At 44.7% G+C, this 23,977-nt stretch overlaps 1 protein-coding gene across 3 annotated transcripts in view; it reads left to right on the top strand.

The window, feature by feature from the left end:
- The window catches only part of LOC129812680 (EARP-interacting protein homolog), an 82,693-nt gene that overhangs the window by 37,279 nt on the left and 21,437 nt on the right, over positions 1-23,977 (top strand). For all 3 annotated transcript variants that reach the window (XM_055864450.1, XM_055864449.1, XM_055864451.1), the window contains 2 exons: positions 4,811-4,910; positions 8,348-8,484. In XM_055864450.1, the coding sequence (XP_055720425.1) occupies positions 4,811-4,910; positions 8,348-8,484 (237 nt within the window). The remainder of the gene's footprint in view (positions 1-4,810; positions 4,911-8,347; positions 8,485-23,977) is intronic.

The following is a 23,977-nucleotide window of genomic DNA, read 5'->3' as shown; positions in this document are numbered from 1 at the left end:
TCTTTAAATCTTTCTATCTCTCATTCTCCCTCATCTCGTTGTTATCTCCCTCTGTCACTTGCCCCGTCTCTCTCTCTCTCATGTACTACTGAAGTGTATCCTGGTCTATACTTTACAATACTATGTTGTGAAGTGTTGAGTGACCTACATATCCCAGGGCTCAGCCACTGCTCAGGCCTTTGTCTTATACTTAGCTGTATACACTACATTCACCATCCATTTATGGTGCAGGAAAATAACATCAATACTCGTCCCTTTTTAGACTTCAGTAGCTGCCTCGTCCCTTTTTAGACTTCAGTAGCTGCCTCGCCCCTTTTTAGACTTCAGTAGCTGCCTCGCCCCTTTTTAGACTTCAGTAGCTGCCTCGTCCCTTTTTAGACTTCAGTAGCTGCCTCGTCCCTTTTTAGACTTCAGTAGCTGCCTCGTCCCTTTTTAGACTTTAGTAGCTGCCTCGTCCCTTTTTAGACTTCAGTAGCTGCCTCGTCCCTTTTTAGACTTCAGTAGCTGCCTCGCCCCTTTTTAGACTTCAGTAGCTGCCTCGCCCCTTTTTAGACTTCAGTAGCTGCCTCGCCCCTTTTTAGACTTCAGTAGCTGCCTCAACCCTTTTTAGACTTCAGTAGCTGCCTCGGCCCTTTTTAGACTTCAGTAGCTGCCTCGGCCCTTTTTAGACTTCAGTAGTTGCCTCGGCCCTTTTTAGACTTCAGTAGCTGCCTCGTCCCTTTTTAGACTTCAGTAGCTGCCTCGACCCTTTTTAGACTTCAGTAGCTGCCTCGGCCCTTTTTAGACTTCAGTAGCTGCCTCGCCCCTTTTTAGACTTCAGTAGCTGCCTCGACCCTTTTTAGACTTCAGTAGCTGCCTCGGCCCTTTTTAGACTTCAGTAGCTGCCTCGGCCCTTTTTAGACTTCAGTAGCTGCCTCGGCCCTTTTTAGACTTCAGTAGCTGCCTCGTCCCTTTTTAGACTTCAGTAGCTGCCTCGTCCCTTTGGAGGGAAGATTGCATTTTGGCATTCCAAATTAAATTCCCAATTTCCATTTTAAGAAACTTCCCTGAGCACTATTTAAAAAATATATATTTTAGAGGCTGCAATTGACTTTGTGCATGTGTGTGTGTATCAATAGCCTTCAGTTGGGTGAGTGAGGTGGGGCTCTGTGGTGGAGATTGATGGTTCTGCTGTCTGCCATTCTGACACCTCCAGAGCTGCAACACTCTCAAGGGCATGATGGTGTGTCTGTGTGTGTGTTCTGTGAGTCTCGCAGCCTTCGCTTTGTTGTATTGGCTCTGAGAGATGGATGGCTTTGGTTTGGTGCCCACCTCGTCCATCTCTTTCAGGCTGCAACCCCCGCCGTCTCTGACTACGCTGGCAGGAGCACAGCAACCAGCAGAGGGTGTGTTTGTATGTGTGTGACTGTGCTTGTCTAAGTGTGTGAGAGAAGGAGTACATGAGAGTGTCTGTATGTACATACTGTATATTATCAACAGGGATCTCAGCGGTGAGGATATACTGTCTAATGTAGTCTATTTCAAGGAGAAATAGACTCAGAAGGAGCACAGGAAGCTGTTTTTAATGTACTGTATGAGAGTCTGAGTGGGTTCAGATCACTTATTACCTTCCTTCCTGTATGTATGTATGTATGTACTTCCTTTATGCCTTTTATGGCTGTACCTCAGTCCCTCCTCAGCCTTGCTGGACTAACATTTGGGCTAGTGTCGTGTTGTGGAGCGTGGTTGGAATGAAGAAGTAGACCCACAAACAGTAGTACTCTGGCATGGTTACATTTCTCTCCCCTTGCTTTGGGGAGCCAAGCGCCTCATTTCGATTTGGAGCAGCACCAGGCTCAGGAATCAATTCCCATTGAGCGATTAGGACTAATCATGGCTTGGCTGGGCACCATGAGGAATCATGAAGCTCAACAGGCACACTGTTTTATTTTTTCACAGGAGGGTGTGACGGGAGGGGGGTAAGTGTGTGTGTCTGTGAGCATGTGTGTGTAGCCTTTGTGTACAGGGGTGTGTGTATGCCTGTATGTGTGTTGGGGGGGGGGGGGGGGGTGATCACAGAGTATGATTTGTACTCAAAGGGACTGTTAGTCAATCAATGTTAGCCCAATGGGATCTCAGACAGCCACACAGTCATATGCAAGCCAGTCAATACTGTCAGTAATGTTAGGGGCCGTGGAGACCAGTATTCTAACACACCTTCAATTGGACACACAAACTCTGCTTGGCTGATTAATCCTGTCTCTACACACGCACGTGCCTAAACAGACACACTTTTTTAAATTGCCCATATTTTGTCCTTCTTAGTTCCTATCTCCCTTTCTCTCTTCAATCTTGCCTTGGACCTACAGTGCCTTCGGAAAGTATTCAGACCCCTTGACTTTTTCCACTTTTTTTTAACGTTACATCCTTATTCTATAATTGATTAAATAAAACAATTTCCTCAGCAATCTACCCCATAATGACAAAGGGAGAACAGGTTTTTTGAAATTTTAGAAAATGTATTGAAAACAAAAATCAGATACCTTATTTTTCATAAGTATTCAGACCCTTTGCTATGAGACTTGAAATTCAGCTCAGGTGCATCCTGTTTCCATTGATCATCCTTGAGATGTTTCTACAACTTGATTGGAGTCTACCTGTGGTACATTCAATTAATTGGACACGATTTGGAAAGGCACACACCTATATAAGGTCCCACAGTTGACAGTGCATGTCAGAGCAAAAACCAAGTCATGAGGTCGAAGGAATTGTCTGTACAGCTCCGAGACAAGATTGTGTCCAGGCATAGATCTGGGGAAGGGTAACCAAACATTTATACAGCATTGAAGGTCCCCAAGAACATAGTGGCCTCCATCATTCTTAAATGGAAGAAGTTTGTAACCACCAAGACTCTTTCTAGAGCTGGCCTGAATGCCAAGCGTCACGTCTAGAGGAAACCTGACACCATCCCTACGGTGAAGTATTGTGGTGGCAGCATCATGCTGTGGGGATATTTTTCAGGGGCAGGGACTGGGAGAATAGTCAGGACAGAGGCAAAGATGGACGGAGCAAAGTACAAAGAGATCCTTGATGAAAACATGCTCCAAAGCGCTCAGGACATCAGACTGGGGCGAAGGTTCACCTTCCTACAGGACAACAACCCTAAGCACACAGCCAAGACAATGCAGGAGTGGCTTCGGGACAAGCCTCTGAATGTTCTTGTTGCCAAGCCAGAGCCCGGACTTGAACCCGATCAAACATCTCTGGAGAGACCTGAAAATAGTTGTGAAGCAACGCTCCCCATCCAACCTGACAGAGCTTGAGAGGATCTGTAGAGAAGAATGGGAGAACCCCCCCCCCCCCCCCCCCCCCCAAACTGTTTTTGCTTAATTATGGGGTATTGTGTGTAGATTGATGAAGGGAAAAAACGATTTAATCAATTTTAGAATAAGGCTGTGACCTAACAAAATGTGGGAAAAGTCAAGGGGTCTGAATACTTCCCAAAGACCCTGTATAGCTCTATTGAGCTGATCCCTCACTGTAACTCTGTAGCCAAGCCAACCGGATTTATCTGTTTTGTCTCTATTCCCCAAAGCAGCCCAATCTGATTTCCCCCCAATACCATGAGCGTGTGCATATGTTGCTATTGAATTAAACTCATCTGAATACAAAGCAGACGGAGAAACAGTTTGATGAGAAGGACGGAGGCGGGTGTCTCGCCCAGGACTGTCTGAGATATATGGGCCTGTAAAGCTCCCCTCCCTGGCAGTCCTCCATGTATTTACATATTCAGTCCCTACCAGGATGCCAAGCCGCCGCAGAGCTCAAGGTCAAATGCACATAACTTATTTTCTTTAATAAGAGCGGCTGGCTGTTGCCATAAAGGGGAAGAGGATATCTCTCTCTTTCTTTTATGAATTAATTAATACTATTGGGAGGGCTACTTTTATACATCTGGCGGTGGTGAATATATTGACTTCAGATTGTAGCTGTTTTTATGGAATAAATGAATGACAGACAACGAGAGAGAAAGAGAGAGAAAGACAGGTAAGAGAAGGACAGACAGTGCTGCCTCCTACACTGACGTGTGTGTGTGTGTGTGTGTGTGTGTGTGTGTGTGTGTGTGTGTGTGTGTGTGTGTGTGTGTGTGTGTGTGTGTGTGTGTGTGTGTGTGTGTGTGTGTGTGTGTGTGTGTGTGTGTGTGTGTGTGTGTGTGTGTGTGTGTGTGTGTGTGTGTGACTCCTAGCACCTTGGGAGGGCAGTAAAAACTGTCCCCCATCGTCCCTGGATTTACAACTTCCATAAACTCCTCTGTTCCCTTTCTTCCTCTCTCTCCCCCTGTCCCGCTCTCCCATCAAAAGATATGCAAATTACTGAGTTGGATGAAAATCCTGAGGAAGACTGTAACTTTGTCCCCTCCCTCCTCCTCCTTCCATCCCTTTATCTCTCCCCCACACACAGCACAGTGGAGGCTTCATGTTGTGTTGCTCCACACTGATGAATGACTCAGAGGAGATGGGCCAGTCTCATTTATCACCACTAGAACTAATGACATCAGTCTATAGCAGACACAGGCAGCTCTTATCATGCACTGTGTATGTGTCACACGCAGTAAATACTACATAGTGCTCATTTGACTACATACCATGGTAATAAACTTTGGTAATAAACTGCCGCCATTGGATGTGTGTGCGCATTGTATTGTGGTTGTGTAGAAGAGCGTTTACCTTTTTTTTCTCGCACTGATGTGTGTGTGTGTGTGTGTCCTGTGAACTAACTCTCTCTCCCCTCGCTCTCTCTCACTCTCTTTCTCTCGATCTCGCTGCTGCAGTGTCCTGTGGGAGCCCATGGGAGATGGGAAACGTGTGATCTCTCTGGATGATAACCACGCTCTGCTCTGGGACTTGACGGAGAGCTCTACCCAGGCCACGGTGAGACACACACACACACACCACCATACGTCTCCCCATACCCCATGCTCATTATTTGATAACCACGGTATCAGACCGGTCTTATCTTTCCCTCCCTTCCCAACAACGGTGTTATAAGAACTGTCTAGGGGTGTACTCTGCTTGCCTCACCAACACACTGTATCTGGGCTAGCTTTAGTGTCCAGAGCAGTGGCTCCTGTGGGTGTTCTTGTGGACTTTCAGAGCTGGTTCACTGGTGCCCCAATTCTCTTCTGCTGTGATCCACCTAAAATAGTTAACTCGTGTCAAGTAAACTGTTCCATGTTTTAACGACCCCCATGCAAGCTAGATATACATTGAGTACACCACACATTAGGAACACCTACCTAATATTGAGGTACACCCCCCCCCCCCCCCACCTACTACCATACTCTTGCCCGTTCAACGTTTGAATGGCACACATACACAATCCATGTCTCTGCGGTTCAAGCTTATAAAAGACACACCCTCGTCCACTCACCCTCGCCTTTTGCCCTTGGGGGAATCCCCGTCACCATCTTGGAGGGCGGTCCAAAAAGACTAGCCAAGCAAGAGAAGTTTGTAACGTAAGCCCCTCAGCCGATGTTTTTAGTTGAGTTTGCGAGTGTACAATTATGTTCACTTCAGGGCCTGAAACTCCCCATAATTCAATTCGCGACAATTGTACATCCGTTAAGAAAAGTCTGTGAAAACTTAAAAACAACATCAATAGGGAAGTCAACATACAAGTGTAGGTAAAAACGAATGCAAATAAGTTAGAAATTGTGCTACTAATGCACATGACGGCACAAACACGTCTCGTAAAAAGTAAATATGTTTTTGTTTGGTTATCTTCTGGAAATTGTAGAAATAAAACATTTTCCTTGTTCATAAGTTCCAGCTAGGCAGGCTAACGTCAGTTAGCTAATTCATTTGGTAGGTGTCTATTAGTAATTATCTATTTAATATAAGTAGACATGCATCATAATTGCCTGTGTAACGCATATAAAGCACCCACAAGCTACCAGTAGCTGAAAACACAATCATCGCGGGATAAACGAGTGACAAATTTCCAGCCAAGGGCGGTCCATTTAAAAATCATTCTTTCCTTCCTCGCCCCTCGCCATGCAAGTGTATACTCGTCAGACGTCATGATACGTCATCAGAAGTGTCCACTACATTTGAGGGCTGAGGGGATAGGGTGTGTCTGTTTAAGTGTTTGGACCGCAGCCTCAGTTGTCTCAATCCTTCTCTGACCTGTCTCCTACCCTTCATCTACACTGATTGAAGTGGATCTAACAAGTGAGGGATCATAGCTTTCACCTGGCTTCACCTGGTCAGTCTATGTCATGGAAAGAGCATGTTTTGTATTTTGAACTTTACCCATTTGAAAGTTGAATGGCCGAAGTGCTAATTGTTGTCACCCAGTTGGTCTAGCCAGGACTAGTTTGTGGCCATACTGTTTAGTAGAAACTCTCTCCTCTGACAGTGCTGTTCCATCCCCACTAATGCAGTGAGGTGAGGAGGAGGCGTCCCTGTCTCCTCCTTGTTATTTACTGTTTTGTTCCTCTGATTCTCCACTCCACTGCCTCTGCAATTAAAACGTCCATAGTTCTATAGTGGAGATGAAGTGTGTGTGTGTGTGTGTGTGTGTGTGTACTCTGTAGCGTGTAGGCTGGTCAGTTAATGTTCCATTAGTAGCTAGCTGCCTGGGCATACTTTAGCAGGGAGGTGCTTCATGAATAATGGGCCTAAGTCATTAGTAATTAATGTGCTCATACAGAGATCTGCACAGGGCCAGCCAGGCCACAGGCCCAACAGGGCACAACCAAGGACTTTATATTGGTGTGTGTGCGCGTGTGGATGTGTGTGTCATAATGTAAACCTGTGAAGAATCGCCTTGTCCAGAGATTGCAATCATACATGCACACTCACAGAGGGACACAGATGAACACTCACACACACACATTCTCTCTTGCTCTATGTGTGTGGCGGCGTCCCCAGAGGAAGGCACTCTGTGTGTCGTCGTCCCCTCGTGTAGTGACATTGATGTCAGGCTGGGCTGCAGAGCAGCAGAGCAGGGAGCTATTGAGTGACACAGCCTGCCCTGGGCATGGCAGCCATTAAAAATGGAGCGAGGGCACAGGGGTGAGAGAGAGAGAGAGAGAAGAGTAGAGCAGGGTCAGAGGAAAAAGAGAGGGTGAGAGAATGAGAGAGAAGTAGATGGCGAGAGATGAAGTGAGAGAACTAGGATAGAGGGAGGGAGCCTGCCAGCCTAGACAGTTTCTTCCAGCGCTGTTGAGAATGCTAATCTTCTCCACTCTATCCCTTTACAGCCCCCCCTCCCTCCTTCCTTACCCACATCCCCTCCCTCTATCAGAGGCTCTCAGGCTGATGTGTTCATCACAGGCCTGTCTGTCTGTCCAGCTGCACCATGGATTTGTCTGTCTCGAGTGTACGGTAGATTAAAGCTGTGTGTGTGTGTGTGTGCGTGTGTGCGTGTGTGTGTGCGTGCGTGCGTGCGTGCGTGCGATCAATTAGAAACACTGCTGCTACTGAGTCAGAACATCTTCTCCGGCTCACGGTACGTTCACACACCTTGTCCACCGTGGCCGTTCATTCACACACAATTCACGCTCTCCCTAAATGCGTGACTGTTTGGCAGATAGCGTTGTTTTATTGGACAGCGATTGCTAAAGGTAGCTGTCCTTCTGTGTTTTATATGCTAGGTCATTAGGCCTGCTAATGTGTTTAGCGCTAACAAAGCTGGGAGCTAGGCAGGGCATGAGGCTGTGGCTGTGCCAATGTGCCACGCGCTAGACAGGAGAGATTATACTGGAAGACAGCCGCCCTCTCTTTCTCTCCTATCCCCTATCTCGTCCCCCTCCTTCACTTCCCTTCTCCCACTCACCCTTATCTTCTCCTCCCTCTCTCCTCGATATAATGAAACTGTGTGTGTGTGTGTGTGTGTGTGTGTGTGTGTGTGTGTGTGTGTGTGTGTGTGTGTGTGTGTGTGTGTGTGTGTGTGTGTGGTGTGTGTGTGTGTGGTGTGTGTGTGTGTGTGTGTGTGTGTGTGTGGAGAGACGAGATAGAGAGTAATTATCTAAGTAATGTTATCAGGTTGGATTTTAGAGTTGCAGAAGTATGAAATGATTGTATCTCTGTTGATTATGTCAGTACAGACTCAGAGGGTCCTTACTGGTCAAACTGGTGATCCATGAGTAACAGTATATAGATATTCACAATGGCAACACGGTCCTTCAGGAGTCATTGAACCTGTCATTGACTTTGCTGTCTGAGGGAGGGTGAGGTCAGCTTCACACTAGGGAAGGCCTGTCCATACAGGTCCGTCAATGCATTAACTCTTACCCTTATCTTAGCCTCCCTCGCCATACCCCATGATTGACAGGTGTATTGATCATTAACCCATGCCCCTCCAGATCTCCAGCAGTGCCACCCTAGAGGGTAAAGGTCAACTGAAGTTCACCTCTGGGAAGTGGAGTCCGCACCACAACTGTACCCAGCTGGCCACAGCCAACGACACAGCCATCAGAGGCTGGGACCTCCGCACCATGAGGTAAGCCTGACATACTAACCATATAGTATTAACCATATACTAACCATATGTTAAACATATACTAACCATATGTTAACCATGTATTAACCATATACTAACCATATGTTAACCATATACTAACCATATACTAACCATATAGTATTAACCATATACTAACCATATACTAACCATATGTTATGTTAACCATATTCTAACCATATGTTAACCATATATTAACATGTAGTTACCATATACTAACCATATGTTAACCATATACTGGTTCCAAGATGGCGTAGCAGTCAGACGTCTTTGTTCTTCGTCTTGTATATGTCCCATGTATATATCTTTTTATATATTTTTTTCTTTGCATATCTTATACTTTTCTAAACCTCAACTTCAAAATACGCTCCTGCAACCCGCCTCACCCAATGTGGTGTGGATCTGTCACTTCTAAAGTATTCTTATCCATCTCCGAACCGGTATTCCCCAATAGAAGCCAGCCAGCTAACTAGCTATTAGTCAGCTAACCACTGCTAGCGGTCATCAGCTAACCTTTAGCTCGGCAAGCTTTCGCCAGTTTGTACAACGCGATCAAACCAGAGCATACCGGACCTATTTTCTCTCCATATCCCCAGATTCCTACCACAAGCTCTGAACCTTTTCACCTGGATCATCACAGCTAGCTAGCTGCAATCCGAGTGACTATTCCTGGTTTAACGTCACGTCCCTGTCCCGAAGCTAGCATTTACATTACATTTACATTTAAGTCATTTAGCAGACGCTCTTATCCAGAGCGACTTACACCAATTAGCCTGGAGCTAGCCCATGCTAGGCCCATTTCCCGACTAGCAGAAGAACCCCAACAGCCACTCCTGGGCTATAATACCCTTTTTGCCAACTGGCCCGGACCCCCTTCTACTGCCAGTACAGGGCACAGAACCCCGCTGATCCTCCACGACTGGACTACCGACGAAATCTGCTTGAGGGGGTACTCAAACTGGCTCTGCGGCAATGCTAGCCACGGCACGCTATCGTTAGCTGTCTAGAGCACACCAGACTGTTAGCTTAAGAGGCCCATCGGACAAATTCTTCAGCCACTATACCTATTTTGCCAATTGGCCTGGTGTACCACACGGAGCCCTGCTGATCCATCTTCCGACATATTCAGCACAAAGGGGCCACAACAGACTTTATTCCGTCGCGACGTCCTTCTAAGGCCCTGCTGCTAGCCCCGGCCCTCTAGCTGCCTGAAGCCACTCACTGGACTCCCATGATTACTCGGCTACGCATGCCTCTCCCTAACGTCAATATGCCTTGTCCAATGCTGTTTTGGTTAGTGTTTATTGCCTTATTTCACTGTAGAGCCTCTAGCCCTGCTCAATATGCCTTAGTGAACACTTTAATTCCACCTCCAATACAGTCAGTGACATCACCTGGTTTAAATGATATTCCTAGAGACATTATCTCTTTCATCGTCACTCTATGCACAGGTTTACCCCCACTGTATTCGCATCCTACCATACTCTTGTCTGTACATTATACCTTGAATCTATTCTACCGCGCCCAGAAATCTGTTCCTTTAACTCTCTGTTCCGAACGTACTAGGCGACCAGTTCTTTTAGCCTTTAGCCGTACCCTTATCCTAATCCTCCTCTGTTCCTCTGGTGATGTGGAAGTTAACCCAGGCCCTGCAGTGCCTAGCTCCACTCCTATTCCCCAGGCGCTCTCATTTGTTGACTTCTGTAACCGTAAAAGCCTTGGTTTCATGCATGTTAACATTAGAAGCCTCCTCCCTATGTTTGTTTTATTCACTGCCCTTGCACCCTCTGCCAACCTGGATGTCCTAGTCATGTCTGAATCCTGGCTCAGGAAGACTACCAAAACCCTGAAATTTCCATCCCTAGCTATAAAATTTTACGACAAGATAGAACTGCCAAAGGGGGCGGAGTTGCAATCTACTGCAGAGATAGCCTGCAGAGTTCTGTATTACTAATCAGGTGTGTACCCAAACAATTCAAGCTTCTACTTTTAAAAATCCACCTTTCCAGAAACAAGTCTCTCACCGTTGCCACTTGCTATAGGCCACCCTCTGCCCCCAGCTGTGCCCTGGACACCATATGTGAACTGATTACCCCCCATCTATCTTCCGAGCTCGTGCTGCTAAGTGACCTAAACTGGGACATGCTTAATACCCTGGCCATCCTACAATCTAAGCTTGATGCCCTCAATCTCACACAAATTATCAATGAACCCACCAGGTACAACCCCAAATCTGTACACACGGGCACCCTCACAGATATCATCCTAACCAACTTGCCCTCCAAATATACCTCTACTGTTTTCAACCAAGATCTCAGCGATCACTGCCTCATTGCCTGCATCCGTAATCGGTCCATGGTCAAACGACCACCCCTCATCATTGTCAAACGCTCCATAAAACACTTCAGCGAGCAGGCCTTTCTAATCCACCTGGCCCGGGTATCCTGAAAGGATATTGACCTCATCCCGTCAGTAGAGGATGCCTGGTCATTCTTTAAAAGTGCCTTCCTCACCATCTTAAATATGCATGCCCCTTTCAAAAATTGTAGATCCAGGAACAGATATAGCCCTTGGTTCTCTCCAGACCTGACTGCCCTTGACCAGCACAAAAACATCCTGTGGCGTTCTGCATTAGCATTGAATAGCCCCCGTTATATGCAACTTTTCAGGGATGTTAGGAACCAATATACACAGGCAGTTAGGAAAGCTAAGGCTAGCTTTTTCAAGCAGAAATTTGCATCCTGTAGCACAAACTCAAAAAAGTTTTGGGACACTGTGAAGTCAATGGAGAATAGCTGCCCACTGCACCGAGGCTAGGAAACACTGTCACCACCGAATAATCAATCAATCAATCAATCAAGTTTATTTTATATAGCCCTTCGTACATCAGCTAATATCTCGAAGTGCTGTACAGAGACCCAGGCTAAAACCCCAAACAGCTAGAATGCAGGTGTAGAAGCACGGTGGCTAGGAAAAACTCCCTAGAAAGGCCAAAACCTAGGAAAAAACCTAGAGAGGAACCAGGCTATGAGGGGTGGCCAGTCCTCTTCTGGCTGTGCCGGGTGGAGATTATAACAGAACTATGCCAAGATGTTCATAAGTGACAAGCATGGTCAAATAATAATCATGAATAATTTTCAGTTGGCTTTTCATAGCCGATCATTAAGAGTTGAAAAACAACAGGTCTGGGACAGGTGGCGGTTCCATAACCGCAGGCAGAACAGCTGAAACCGGAACAGCAGCAAGGCCAGGCGGACTGGGGACAGCAAGGAGCCACCACGCCCGGCAGTCCCGACGTATGGTCCCAGGGCTCAGGTCCTCCGAGAGAAAGAAAGAGAGAAGGAGAAAATTAGAGAGAGCCAAGATTTTCTAAATGTTCATAAATGACAAGCATGGTCAAATAATAATCAGGAATAAATCTGTTGGCTTTTCATAGCCAATCATTAAGAGTTGAAAACAGCAGGTCTGGGACAGGTAGGGGTTCCGTAACCGCAGGCAGAACAGTTGAAACTGGAATAGCAGCAAGGCCAGGCGGACTGGGGACAGCAGGGAGTCGCCATGCCCGGTAGTCCTGACGTATGGTCCTAGGGCTCAGGTTCTCAGAGAGAGAGAAAGAAAGAGAGAACGAGAGAATTAGAGAAAGCATACTTAAATTCACACAGGACACTGGATAAGACAGGAGAAGTACTCCAGGTATAACCAACTGACCCTAGCCCCCCGACACAAACTACTGCAGCATAAATACTGGAGGCTGAGACAGGAGCGGTCCGGAGACACTGTGGCCCCATCCGAAGATACCCCCGGACAGGGCCAAATAGGGAGGATATAACCCCACCCACTTTGCCAAAGCACAGCCCCCGCAACACTGGAGGGATATCTTCAACCACCAACTTATAATCCTGAGACAAGGCCGAGTATAGCCAACAAAGATCTCCACCACAGCACAAACCAAGGGGGGGCGCCAACCCAGACAGGAAGATCACGTCAGTAACTCAACCCACTCAAGTGACGCACCCCTCCCAGGGACGGCATGAAAGAGCACCAGTAAGCCAGTGACTCAGCCCCTGTAATGGGGTTAGAGGCAGAGAATCCCAGTGGAGAGAGGAGAACCGGCCAGGCAGAGACTATAATTGAGAATTTCAATAAGCATTTTTCTACGGCTGGCCATGCTTTCCACCTGGCTACCCCTACCCCGGCAACAGCTCTGCACTCCCCACAGCTACTTGCCCAAGCCTCCCCAATTTCTCCTTCACCTAAATCCAGATAGCTGGACCCTTACAAATCAGCCGGGCTAGACAATCTGGACCCTCTCTTTCTAAAATGTCCTCCCGAAATTGTTGCAACCCCTATCACTAGCCTGTTCAACCTCTCTTTCGTATTGTCTGAGATTCCCAAAGATTAGAAAGCTGCAGCGGTCATCCCCCTTTTCAAAGGGGGAGACACTCTAGACCCAAACTGCTACAGACCTATATCTATCCTACCCTGCCTTTCTAGGTCTTCGAAAGCCACGTTAACAAACAGATTACCGATCATTTCGAATCTCACCGTACCTTCTCCGCTATGCAATCTGGTTTCAGAGCTGGTCATGGGTGCACCTCAGCCACGCTCAAGGTCCTAAATTATATCATAACCGCCATCGATAAGAGACATTACTGTGCAGCTGTATTCATCGACCTGGCCAAGGCTTTCGACTCTGTCAATCACCACATTCTTATTGGCAGACTCAACAGCCTTGGTTTCTCAAATTATTGCCTCGCCTGGTTTACCAACTACTTCTCTGATAGAGTTCAGTGTGTCAAATCGGAGGGCCTGTTGTCCGGACCGCTGGCAGTCTCTATGGGGGTGCCACATGGTTCAATTCTCAGGCCGACTCTTTTCTCTGTATACATCAATGATGTCGCTCTTGCTGCTGGTGATTCTCTGATCCACCTCTACGCAGATGACACCATTCTATATACTTCTGGCCCTTCGTTGGACACTGTGTTAACTAACCTCCAGACGAGCTTCAATACTCTCCTTCCGTGGCCTCCAACTGCTCTTAAATGCAAGTAAAAGTAAATGCATGTGCTTCAACCGATCACTGCCCACACCTGCCCGCCCGTCCAGCATCACTACTCTGGACGGCTTCGACTTAAAATATGTGGATAGCTACAAATATCTAGGTGTCTGGTTAGACTGTAAACTCTCCTTCCAGACTCACATTAAGCATCTCCAATCCAAAATCAAATCTAGAATCGGCTTCCTATTTCGCAACAAAGCATCCTTCACTCATGCTGCCAAACATACCCTCGTAAAACTGACCATCCTACCGATCCTCTACTTCAGGCGATGTCATTTATAAAATAGCCTCCAAAACTCTACTCAACAAATTGGATGCAGTCTATCACAGTGCCATCCGTTTGGTCACCAAAGCCCCATATACTACCCACCACTGCGACCTGTACGCTCTCGTTGGCTGGCCCTCGCTTCACTCTCGTCCCCAAACCCACTGGCTCCAGGTCATCTACAAGTCTCTGCTAGGTAAAGCCCCGCCTTATCTCAGCTCACTGGTCACCATAGCAGCACCCACTCGTAGCACGCGCTCCAGCAGGTATATCTCACTGGTCATCCCCAAAGCCAGTTCATCCTTTGGCCGCCTTTCCTTCCAGTTCTCTGCTGCCAATGACTGGAACGAACTGCAAAAATCACTGAAGCTGGAGACTCATATCTCCCTCACCTAGCTTTAAGCACCAGCTGTTTGAGCAGCTCACAGATCACTGCACCTGTATATAGCCAATCTGTAAACAGCCCATCCAACTACCCCATCCCCATACTGTATTTATTTATTTATCTTGCTCCTTTGCACCCCAGTATCTCTACTTGCACATTCATCTTCTGCACATCTACCATTCCAGTTTTTAATTGCTATATTGTAATTACTTCACCACCATGGCCTATTTATTCCCTTAATTCCCTTATCCTACCTCATTTGCACTCACTGTTTATTAACTTTTTGTTTTCTTTCTTCTACTGTATTGTTGACTGTATGTTTGCTTATTCCATGTGTAACACTGTTGTTGTATGTGTCAAACTGCTTTGCTTTATCTTGGACAGGTCGCAGTTGCAAATGAGAACTTGTTCTCAACTAGCCTACCTGGTTAAATAAAGGTGAAATTAATAAAAATAAATAAATACAAATATACTAACCATATATTATTTAGCCACTATGTTCTACAAAAGTACTTATTTATAGTCCAGTACTACTGAACTATTTCGTATAGTAACTCTAATTTGTAGTCATTAGTATTAGAAACGAAAGTGTTCTAGAATTAAATGTGTTCCTTACCAGGTAACTTCCCCAATAAAGGAAACACTTGAGTAAATGAGGGGTACAAAGTATATAGAAAGCAGGTGCTTCCACACAGGTGTGGTTCCTTAGTTAATTAAGCAATTCAGTTTCCACCACCATCAAAACACCAAATTGTGAAATTTCTCGTGGAAGAATGGTGTCGCATCCTTCCAATAGAGTTCCAGACACTTGCAGAATTCATGCCAAGGTGCATTGAAGTTGTTCTGGCTCGTGGTGACCCAAACGCCCTACTAAGACACTATGTAGGTGGTTACTTTATTTGAGCAATTACCTGTATAACAACTGATGAACAGCGTGTCTTTACAGTAGACAACCTGTACTGCCTGCCGGCTCAGCCCTGAGGTGTGAGGCTGTGGCAAGTGCGGTGGGGAAAGAGAGAGAGAGAGAGAGAGAGAGAGGAGGAGACGGAGAGAGAGATATAGAGGGAGAGAGATATTGAGTTGAGGTCAGGCTGTGTGTGGGCACTGCTAAAGGAATAATAATCACCTCTCTCTCGACCGTTCCCATAAAACAGAGTGCTAGAGAGAGAGGTGGAACAAGAATGAGGGAGAGAAAGTATAGAGGGATGGAGAGAAAATATTAGAAAAATACAGGAGACATGATAATAGCCAAGAAAATAAACAATGTATTTCATGCAAATGTGAAAACCTTTGCAGTACTGTAGTATTATCCTCATTATCCCGCATTTCATTCCTTCTTTTTAGTCCCATTCCAGCTAGTTCTTATTCCTAACCAGTATACCTTCTTAAAAGTAGCGTGATTCACCTTTCAGGGGCTTTGAGGGTACACAGGGGCCTTTATGAAGCCAAGGACACAGGGCTGAGTCAGTGTCTGTGTGAGTAGCGCTTAGTGTGTGCGCGTGAGCAGAGTCTGTGAGCAGGCAGAGTGTGTTGGATTTGAGCTATGTGTGTGCGTGGGTGTGTGTATTACAGCGTTTGTGAGACTGTGTGTGTGTTAGTGTCCAGTTGGTGCGGCAGCTGTGTGATGGCAGTCTGTGAACACGGTCCAGTGGCTCCTCAGTTGGTGTCTTCTCTGGCTCGTCACACTGTGTGCCAGCCCAAACCGGCCTGCCCGCTCTGCCCCGCTAAGGGACTCTAGAGGAGAACACTCTCCCCAGCAAACCAAAATTGGTTCTGTGAAAGTTCCCAGAACATTCGTTAGGTTGCAGAAATTGTTCTCATGACACAAAAACTGTCCAGTCGTGGTAATGATTATAGAATGATTGTATAAAACATTCACCTGATGTTACAAGAAGGTTCTCAGAACACATTTCATATATTTTTTAAAGGTTCCCAGAATGTTTCATTGCGTTGTGGGAACAGTCTGGTGCAAACATTGTGGGGACATCACAAAATATACACTATATATACAAAGTATGTGGAAACCCCTTCCAATTAGTGGATTCGGCTATTTCAGCCACAGCCATTGCTGACAGGTGTATAAAATCGAGCACACAGCCATGCAATCTCCATAGACAAACATTGGCAGTAGAATGGCCTTACTGAAGAGCTCAGTGACTTTCAACATGGCATCGCCATAGGATGCCACCTTACCAACAAGTCAGTTCGTCAAATTTCTGCCCTGCTAGAGCTGATTAACTGTAAGCGCTGTTATTGTGAAGTGGAAACGTCTAGGAGAAACAACAGCTCCGCCGCGAAGTGGTAGGCCACACAAGCTCGCAGAACGAGACCGCCGAGTGCAGAAGCGCGTAGCACGTAAAAATTGTCTGTCCTCGGTTGCAACACTCACTACCGACTTCCAAACACAAAAAGTTATCCGGATGATTCTGCTATCGTACTTTTAGGGTGCAAAAAGAATGTTCCCAAAACATATTTAATCAATTCTTTAAGTGTTCCCGGAATGTTTTATTAGGTTATGGAAACATTCTGGTGGGAACATTGTTAGGTTTAGTTAGGTTAAACAGGACATTCTCTTAATGTTGTAAGAATGACGTCATTTTACCTTGTCTTTGAGGTCCTCAGAACATTTCAAGAACATGTTAAATTTAAGTTTTACCTAATATTGCCACAACATTCTCAGTGTGCAAATTTGTAGTTCCTTAAAGCAGATTGTAATACATTTCTCTCCAGGTGTACAGTAATGGCAATTCGCATTTGAGGACTTTATTGTAGGTGATATAGAGAGACATGGCATTTCAATTTCATTCACCTGACATTTGAACATACGAATACAACCATATTTTTTACACTTTGTATGTTGACAGGCTGCACATGTGGGGTTTGAACTTGCAGTGTTTGGTTCCCTAGCCAGATCATTAACCCTCTGTGCCATCAGGGGATAGCTGTGGCCGTGTGTTATTTTTTATTGTTGTCAAATATGGTTAATCGGGACACAGAACAGTTATTAAAATGTTCCCATCCTCTTCATATGCTGTGTACTTGTAACACTGTATTTTATGATTTTCTTTCTTCATCACGTGTTGAAAGTCTTATGAAATGTGATCTTGAAATTGAGAAATGGTAATAATAAAAAAAACTATATCCAACTAAAATCACATGATGAAGAAAGAAAATCATAAAAGTGCACAGCGTTTGAAGAGGATGGGAACATTTTAATGACTTAGAAATTGAGTTCTGTGTCCTGATTGACCATATTTAACTGAGGACACAATATACAAGGCCACGCAGAGGGTTAATTATCTGACTGCAGTTCCAGACATTGCAGGTTCAATCCCACATATTCTGAAACCGTATTTCAAAACAGAAGTTGAAGCTAAGATATACTCTACTAAAAGCAAGGTTGTCTTTATTTCGTCCATTTCCTTCAGAATTGCGGAATTTAGAGCAACTGTAAAAAATAAAAGACGCTTGATATGGTCTTATGTTTCATGATCTGAAAAGAAAAAGTGATCCTAGACCAGCACTCATAGTCTTCGGTACCTTTATAAATATGGGCCCCAGAAGTATGCAGCATATACATGTATATTGTGTGAACATCAATGGAGTATTATGTTAAAACCAAAACAAATACGCTATGAACGTCATAGAAACTGACTTCTTTCTATCTAACAGCATGAAAGGCATGTCCTGTGTAACCTAACTTAAACATTGTATGAATATCATCACAGTTGAGCATATCTAGTGTGTTTTGGGAACTTATCTCTTGTGATGTTCCCACACTGTTCCCACAACCTAATGAAATGTTCTGGAAACCTTTTTAAAGGACTCACAGGCTATTTTGTCAACATTCTTGCAATATCAAATAAATGTTTGGTGCACCCTGATACAAACATCTGCATGTCAGCACAGCTGGACAGTTTCTGCATTTTGAGAACATATATCTTGTCATGTCCCCACAATGTTACCACAACACAATGAAACCTTTTAAAGATCAGACAAAATGTGTTCTTGGAACGTTCTTGTAACGTCAGCTGAATGTTTTTTGCACCCTAAAATAAACATTGTAGAATCAAATCAAATCGAATTGGTCACATACACATATTTAGCAGATGTTATTGCTGGTGTAGCAAAATGCTTGTGTTCCTAGCTCCGACAGTGCAGTAGTATCTGACAGTGCAGTAGTATCTAAAACATTTCACAACAATGCACACAACTCTAAAAGTAAAAGAATGGAATTAAGAAATATATAAATATTAGATTGAGCAATGTCGGAGTGGCATTGACTAAAATACAGTAGAATAGAATACAGTATATACATATGAGATGAGTAAAGCAGTATGTAAACATTATTTAAACATTAGTGACTAGTGTTCATTATTAAAGTGGCCAGTGATTCCAAGTACAGTATATAGGGATATATAGCAGTATATAGGGATATATATATATATATATATATATATATATATATATATATATATATATATATATATATATATATATATATATATATATATATATATCTATCCAAGTCAATCACACTTCTGTGAAATCAAACTGTCCACTTAGGAAGCAACACTGATTGACAATAAATGTCACATGCTGTTGTGCAAATGGAATAGACAAAAGGTGGAAATTATAGGCAATTAGCAAGACACCCCCAATAAAGGAGTGATTCTGCAGGTGGTGACCACAGACCACTTCTCAGTTCCTATGCTTCCTGGCTGATGTTTTGGTCACTTTTGAATGCTGGCGGTGCTCTCACTCTAGTGGTAGCATGAGACGGAGTCTACAACCCACACAAGTGGCTCAGGTAGTGCAGCTCATCCAGGATGGCACATCAATGCGAGCTGTGGCAAGAAGGTTTGCTGTGTCTGTCAGCGTAGTGTCCAGAGCATGGAGGCGCTACCAGGAGACAGGCCAGTACATCAGGAGACGTGGAGGAGGCCGTAGGAGGGCAACAACCCAGCAGCAGGACCGCTACCTCCGCCTTTGAGCAGGAGGAGCACTGCCAGAGCCCTGCAAAATGACCTCCAGCAGGCCACAAATGTGCTGGGTTGTTGCCCTCCTACGGCCTCCTCCACGTCTCCTGATGTACTGGTCTGTCTCCTGGTAGCGCCTCCATGCTCTCGACACTACGCTGACAGACACAGCAAACCTTCTTGCCACAGCTCGCATTGATGTGCCATCCTGGATGAGCTGCACTACCTGAGCCACTTGTGTGGGTTGTAGACTCCGTCTCATGCTACCACTAGAGTGAGAGCACCGCCAGCATTCAAAAGTGACCAAAACATCAGCCAGGAAGTATAGGAACTGAGAAGTGGTCTGTGGTCATCACCTGCAGAATCACTCCTTTATTGGGGGTGTCTTGCTAATTGCCTATAATTTCCACCTTTTGTCTATTCCATTTGCACAACAGCATGTGAAATTTATTGTCAATCAGTGTTGCTTCCTAAGTGGACAGTTTGATTTCACAGAAGTGTGATTGACTTGGAGTTACATTGTGTTGTTTAAGTGTTCCCTTTATTTTTTTGAGCAGTGTATATATATATATAGCAGCATCTAAGGTCCAGGGTTGCGTAACCGGGTGGAAGCCGGCTAGGGATGGCTATTTATCAGTCTGATGGCCTTGAGATAGAAGCTGTTTTCTTGACTTCGCCTTCTGGATGATAGCGGGATGAACAGGCCGTGGCTCGGGTCATTGATGTCCTTGATAATCTTTTTGGCCTTCCTGTGACATCGGGTGCTGTAGGGGTCCTGGAGGGCAGGTAGTTTGCCCCCGGTGATGCGTTGGGAAGACCGCACCACCCTCTGGAGAGCCCTGCGGTTGTGGGTGGTGCAGTTGCCGTACCAGACGGTGATACAGCCCGACAGGATGCTCTCTATTGTGCATCTGTAAAAGTTTGTAAGGGTTTTAGGGGCCAAGCCGAATTTCTTCAGCCTCCTGAGGTTGAAGGGGCGCAGTTGAATCATCTGCACAACTGGACAGTTTTGGTGTTTTGGGAGCATATCTTTTGTGAAGTTTCCACCAGACTGTTCCCATAACCTAATGAAACACCTTTTAAAGAACAGATGTGTTGTAGGAACGTTCTTGCAACATCAGGCAAATGTTTTATACAACCATACACACTTTTGGGGAATGTTCTGTTGTGGTTGTTACGCAACATTTTTGAATGTTAGGGGAACATTACAAGATATTTAATCTAAAACATTGTTGATAAATAGATTTGATGGGATGTTATCATCCTAATGTTAACTTAATTGGAAACGTAGCTAATGTTTGTGGAATGTTCCTGGTTTGCTGGGTCTACTGCTCCCTCCAGCAGCCTTAAAGACACAGTATACACAGGAGACACAGGAGATGTAGTTACACAGGCACGTTGTGTGTGTGTGTGTGTGTGTGTGTGTGTGTGTGTGTGTGTGTGTGTGTGTGTGTGTGTGTGTGTGTGTGTGTGTGTGTGTGTGTGTGTGTGTGTGTCACGTGTGACATGTGCGGGTGTTGTGCGGGTGTGTCACGTGTGACATGTGCGGGTGTTGTGCTCCTCTGTGTATTTTGTGTGTTCTGCTCTGTGCACTGCTCTTGCTAACGGGTACACTGGTGTGTGTGTGTGTGTGTGTGTGTGTGTGTGTGTGTGTGTGTGTGTGTGTGTGTGTGTGTGTGTGTGTGTGTGTGTGTGTGTGTGTGTGTGTGTGTGTGTGTGTGTGTGTGTGTTCTGCTCTGCTCTGCTCTGCTCTGTTGCTGGCTGGGGCTGTCACTTGGGATGTTCTCTCAGTTCATCACTCCTAAACCCTATTTGCTATTCAAACGGTTATTACAGTGACCGCGGTCAATAACCGTCATACATAACTCCATGACCGTCACATTCCTAATTTGGACCCACGATCCGCAGTGAAATGGCAGATGTGCGATAGCTGCCGGGCCTGCCTCCTCAGCAAGCACCGCAGGATGCATACAGAAACGCAGTGCAGTGCTGCAGTCAAACTGGCCCCTCAAGCTCCCTGTACAGTACAGTAGCATACAGCACTGTGTGTCTCTGCATGCCTTAGTGAGTGTGTATAGTATATTTTACATTCAGTTTAATATTATTGTGTATAACTTGTTTACCAACCACACTATCCTCGTCTTTAAAGCTGAAACGTTTTGATTGAAGCGTTTTATCTGCAGGATCCAGGCGTGTGTTGGGAGTGGAGGTAGAGTAGAGACTAGCAGTACTGTGATTGCTCGTGCTATTTGCTCCATCATACTGTGGGTTGAGAGGAGACTCACAGCAGGGACTGAAACGGTCACACTGGCGTCAGATAACAGTGGGAAACAGGACAGGACAGGACAGCCTTCTCACCCAGACAGAAATATAGACACTACAGTGCACTGGTACTGCTCACATCTAAAACAAACTGATTTGCCCTTTTTCGTATGATATAGCCTACCGTATTTCCTTCAGCCCTTGGCAGTTGAATATGAACAATTTATCAAAGGTGTTGTCGACTGTGAGTGACGCGTTTGTTAAGCCTATTTGACATTAACCTCCTGAACTTTGTCTGTCAAATCAATCATCCATGACCTTTTCATCTGATGCTGCCCCCAGGAAGGCTAGGATGGTGCAACATTCACAATATTACTGGAGCTCCTCAGCCATGCTTGGATGCTATGGGAAATTATCTACCTCTCTACTAAATAGTCTATGGGCTTATTTAGAATTGGCAAAGCTCTCTTTCTCACTATTTGTCCTATATTAACAGAGTAACATGAGTAAAAACTTTGTTGCTCTGAGACTTTTAAGCCTCAAGCATTGCTTTATATTAATGTCCATAAAGATATATCTCAATCAACCCACACTATTGATGTGATGATCCCTTACTTTTATGCATGGGCTGTCACTCCTTCCTTCCCAACCACTCACAAAGCTGGGCTTTAATTTTGATAAGCAATTCAATTATTTCTCTTTCTTCTTTTTTTTTCTCCCCTACTGCAGTTGTCATAGAAACAGAGACCTGTAGTGATAGTGTGAGATATCCAGTCTATCCCCTTAGCATAGCGATTTATCACCCAGACTGAGGTTAGAAGGGGCGGTGTGTGTGTGTACTGTAATGGAAAACTGTAATTTATACGGTAATTTTAGGTATTAGCATCAATAAAAAAAACGTTGAAATGTTTTACTGCAGCATACTATGTTATGGTGCGTTGTGGGAAAATAGCTGTATTTCGAACTGTAATTCTACCCCACAGATTACAGTATCGTATCTTTGGAGCGCCATAAACCTTTTGACCACTAGTGAGTGCATGGTATTGTTGTGTCTGGCTAATTAACATATTTTGAGGCGTGCCTTGTAAGAGGCTATATTTGTTGAACCCGTGAGTGAGATAGCTTTAACTCTTATGTGGTAAGAGTGCCACATCAATTTAACATGTATAGGGGACAGATTGAATTAGCAGCTAGTCTTAAATGGTTGAGCATTTTGCCAAGTCCTTTTGATCTGTTTTGCCCTGTAGGCACTGCCGGTTTGAAGTCTTTGCAGATATGAAACAACTCCTAGTTTATTTTTTTATTTATTTAATTTATTTAACCTTTGTTTAACTTGGCAAGTCAGTTAAGAACAAATTCTTATTTTCAATGACGGCCTAACATTGGGTTAACTGCCTTGTTCAGGGGCAGAACGACAGACTTTTACCTTGTCAGCTCGGGGATTCGATCCAGCAACCTTTCGGTTACTGGCCAAATGCTCTAACCACTAGGCTACAAAACCAACTTTATTAGAGGTTTGAAAAATAGCTTCTATTTGCCTCAACATTCCATGACATACACTAAGGCATTGTTGGCAGAATAGATGGATGCAGTTCAATGCATGATTAATATAATTCACCAATTTATTAGTTGATAGTCCAAAAAATATTGCAATCAGTTTGTAAATCACAGCTGTCCTGGTACATTGTTTGCTTCCTCCATTCGGGATGCACTGTTTCAGTTTCAATGGCTCAATATTTTGGACAGCAACTGACAAATGTAACTAAGGCTGGGAATGTCAATACAATCAAACTAGCAAGGGCAATGATCACAAGTCAGCCATAACATGGCTAATAGGCTAGTGTATCTATTTACAGTACCAGTCAAAAGTTTTTACTACTTTCTACATTGTAGAATAATAGTGAAGACATGAAAACTATAAAACAACACATATGGAATCATGTAGTAACCAAAAAAGTGTTTAACAAATCAAAATATATTTGATATTTGATATTCTTCAAAGTAGCCACCCTTTGTCTTGATGACAGCTTTGCACACTCTTGGCATTCTCTCAACCAGCTTCATGAGGTAGTCACCTGGAATGCATTTCAATTAAAAGGTGTGCCTTGTTAAGTTAATTTGTGGAATTTCATTCCTTCTTAATGCATTTGTGCCAATCAGTTGTGTTGTGAGAAGGTAGCGGTGGTATACAGAAGATAGCCCTATTTGGTAAAAGAGCAAGTCCATATTATGGCAAGAACAGTTCAAATAAGCAAATAGAAACCGTCCATCATTACTTTAAGACATGAAGGTCAGTCAATGCGGAAAATGTCAAGAACTTTGAAAGTTTATTCAAGTGCCTTCGCAAAAACCATCAAGTGCTATGATGAAACTGGCTCTCATGAGGGCCGCCACAGGAAAGGAAGACCCAGAGTTACCTCTGCTGCAGAGGATAAGTTCATTAGAATTACCAGCCTCAGAAATTGCAGGCCAAATAAAGGCTTCACGGAGTTCAAGTAACATACACATCTCAACATCAACTGTTC

This window comes from Salvelinus fontinalis, chromosome 16 (assembly GCF_029448725.1).
Source record: "Salvelinus fontinalis isolate EN_2023a chromosome 16, ASM2944872v1, whole genome shotgun sequence".
Lineage (NCBI taxonomy): Eukaryota > Metazoa > Chordata > Actinopteri > Salmoniformes > Salmonidae > Salvelinus > Salvelinus fontinalis.
Note: the sequence above shows the minus strand (reverse complement) of the source record. Positions and strands in the feature narration are given on the sequence as shown.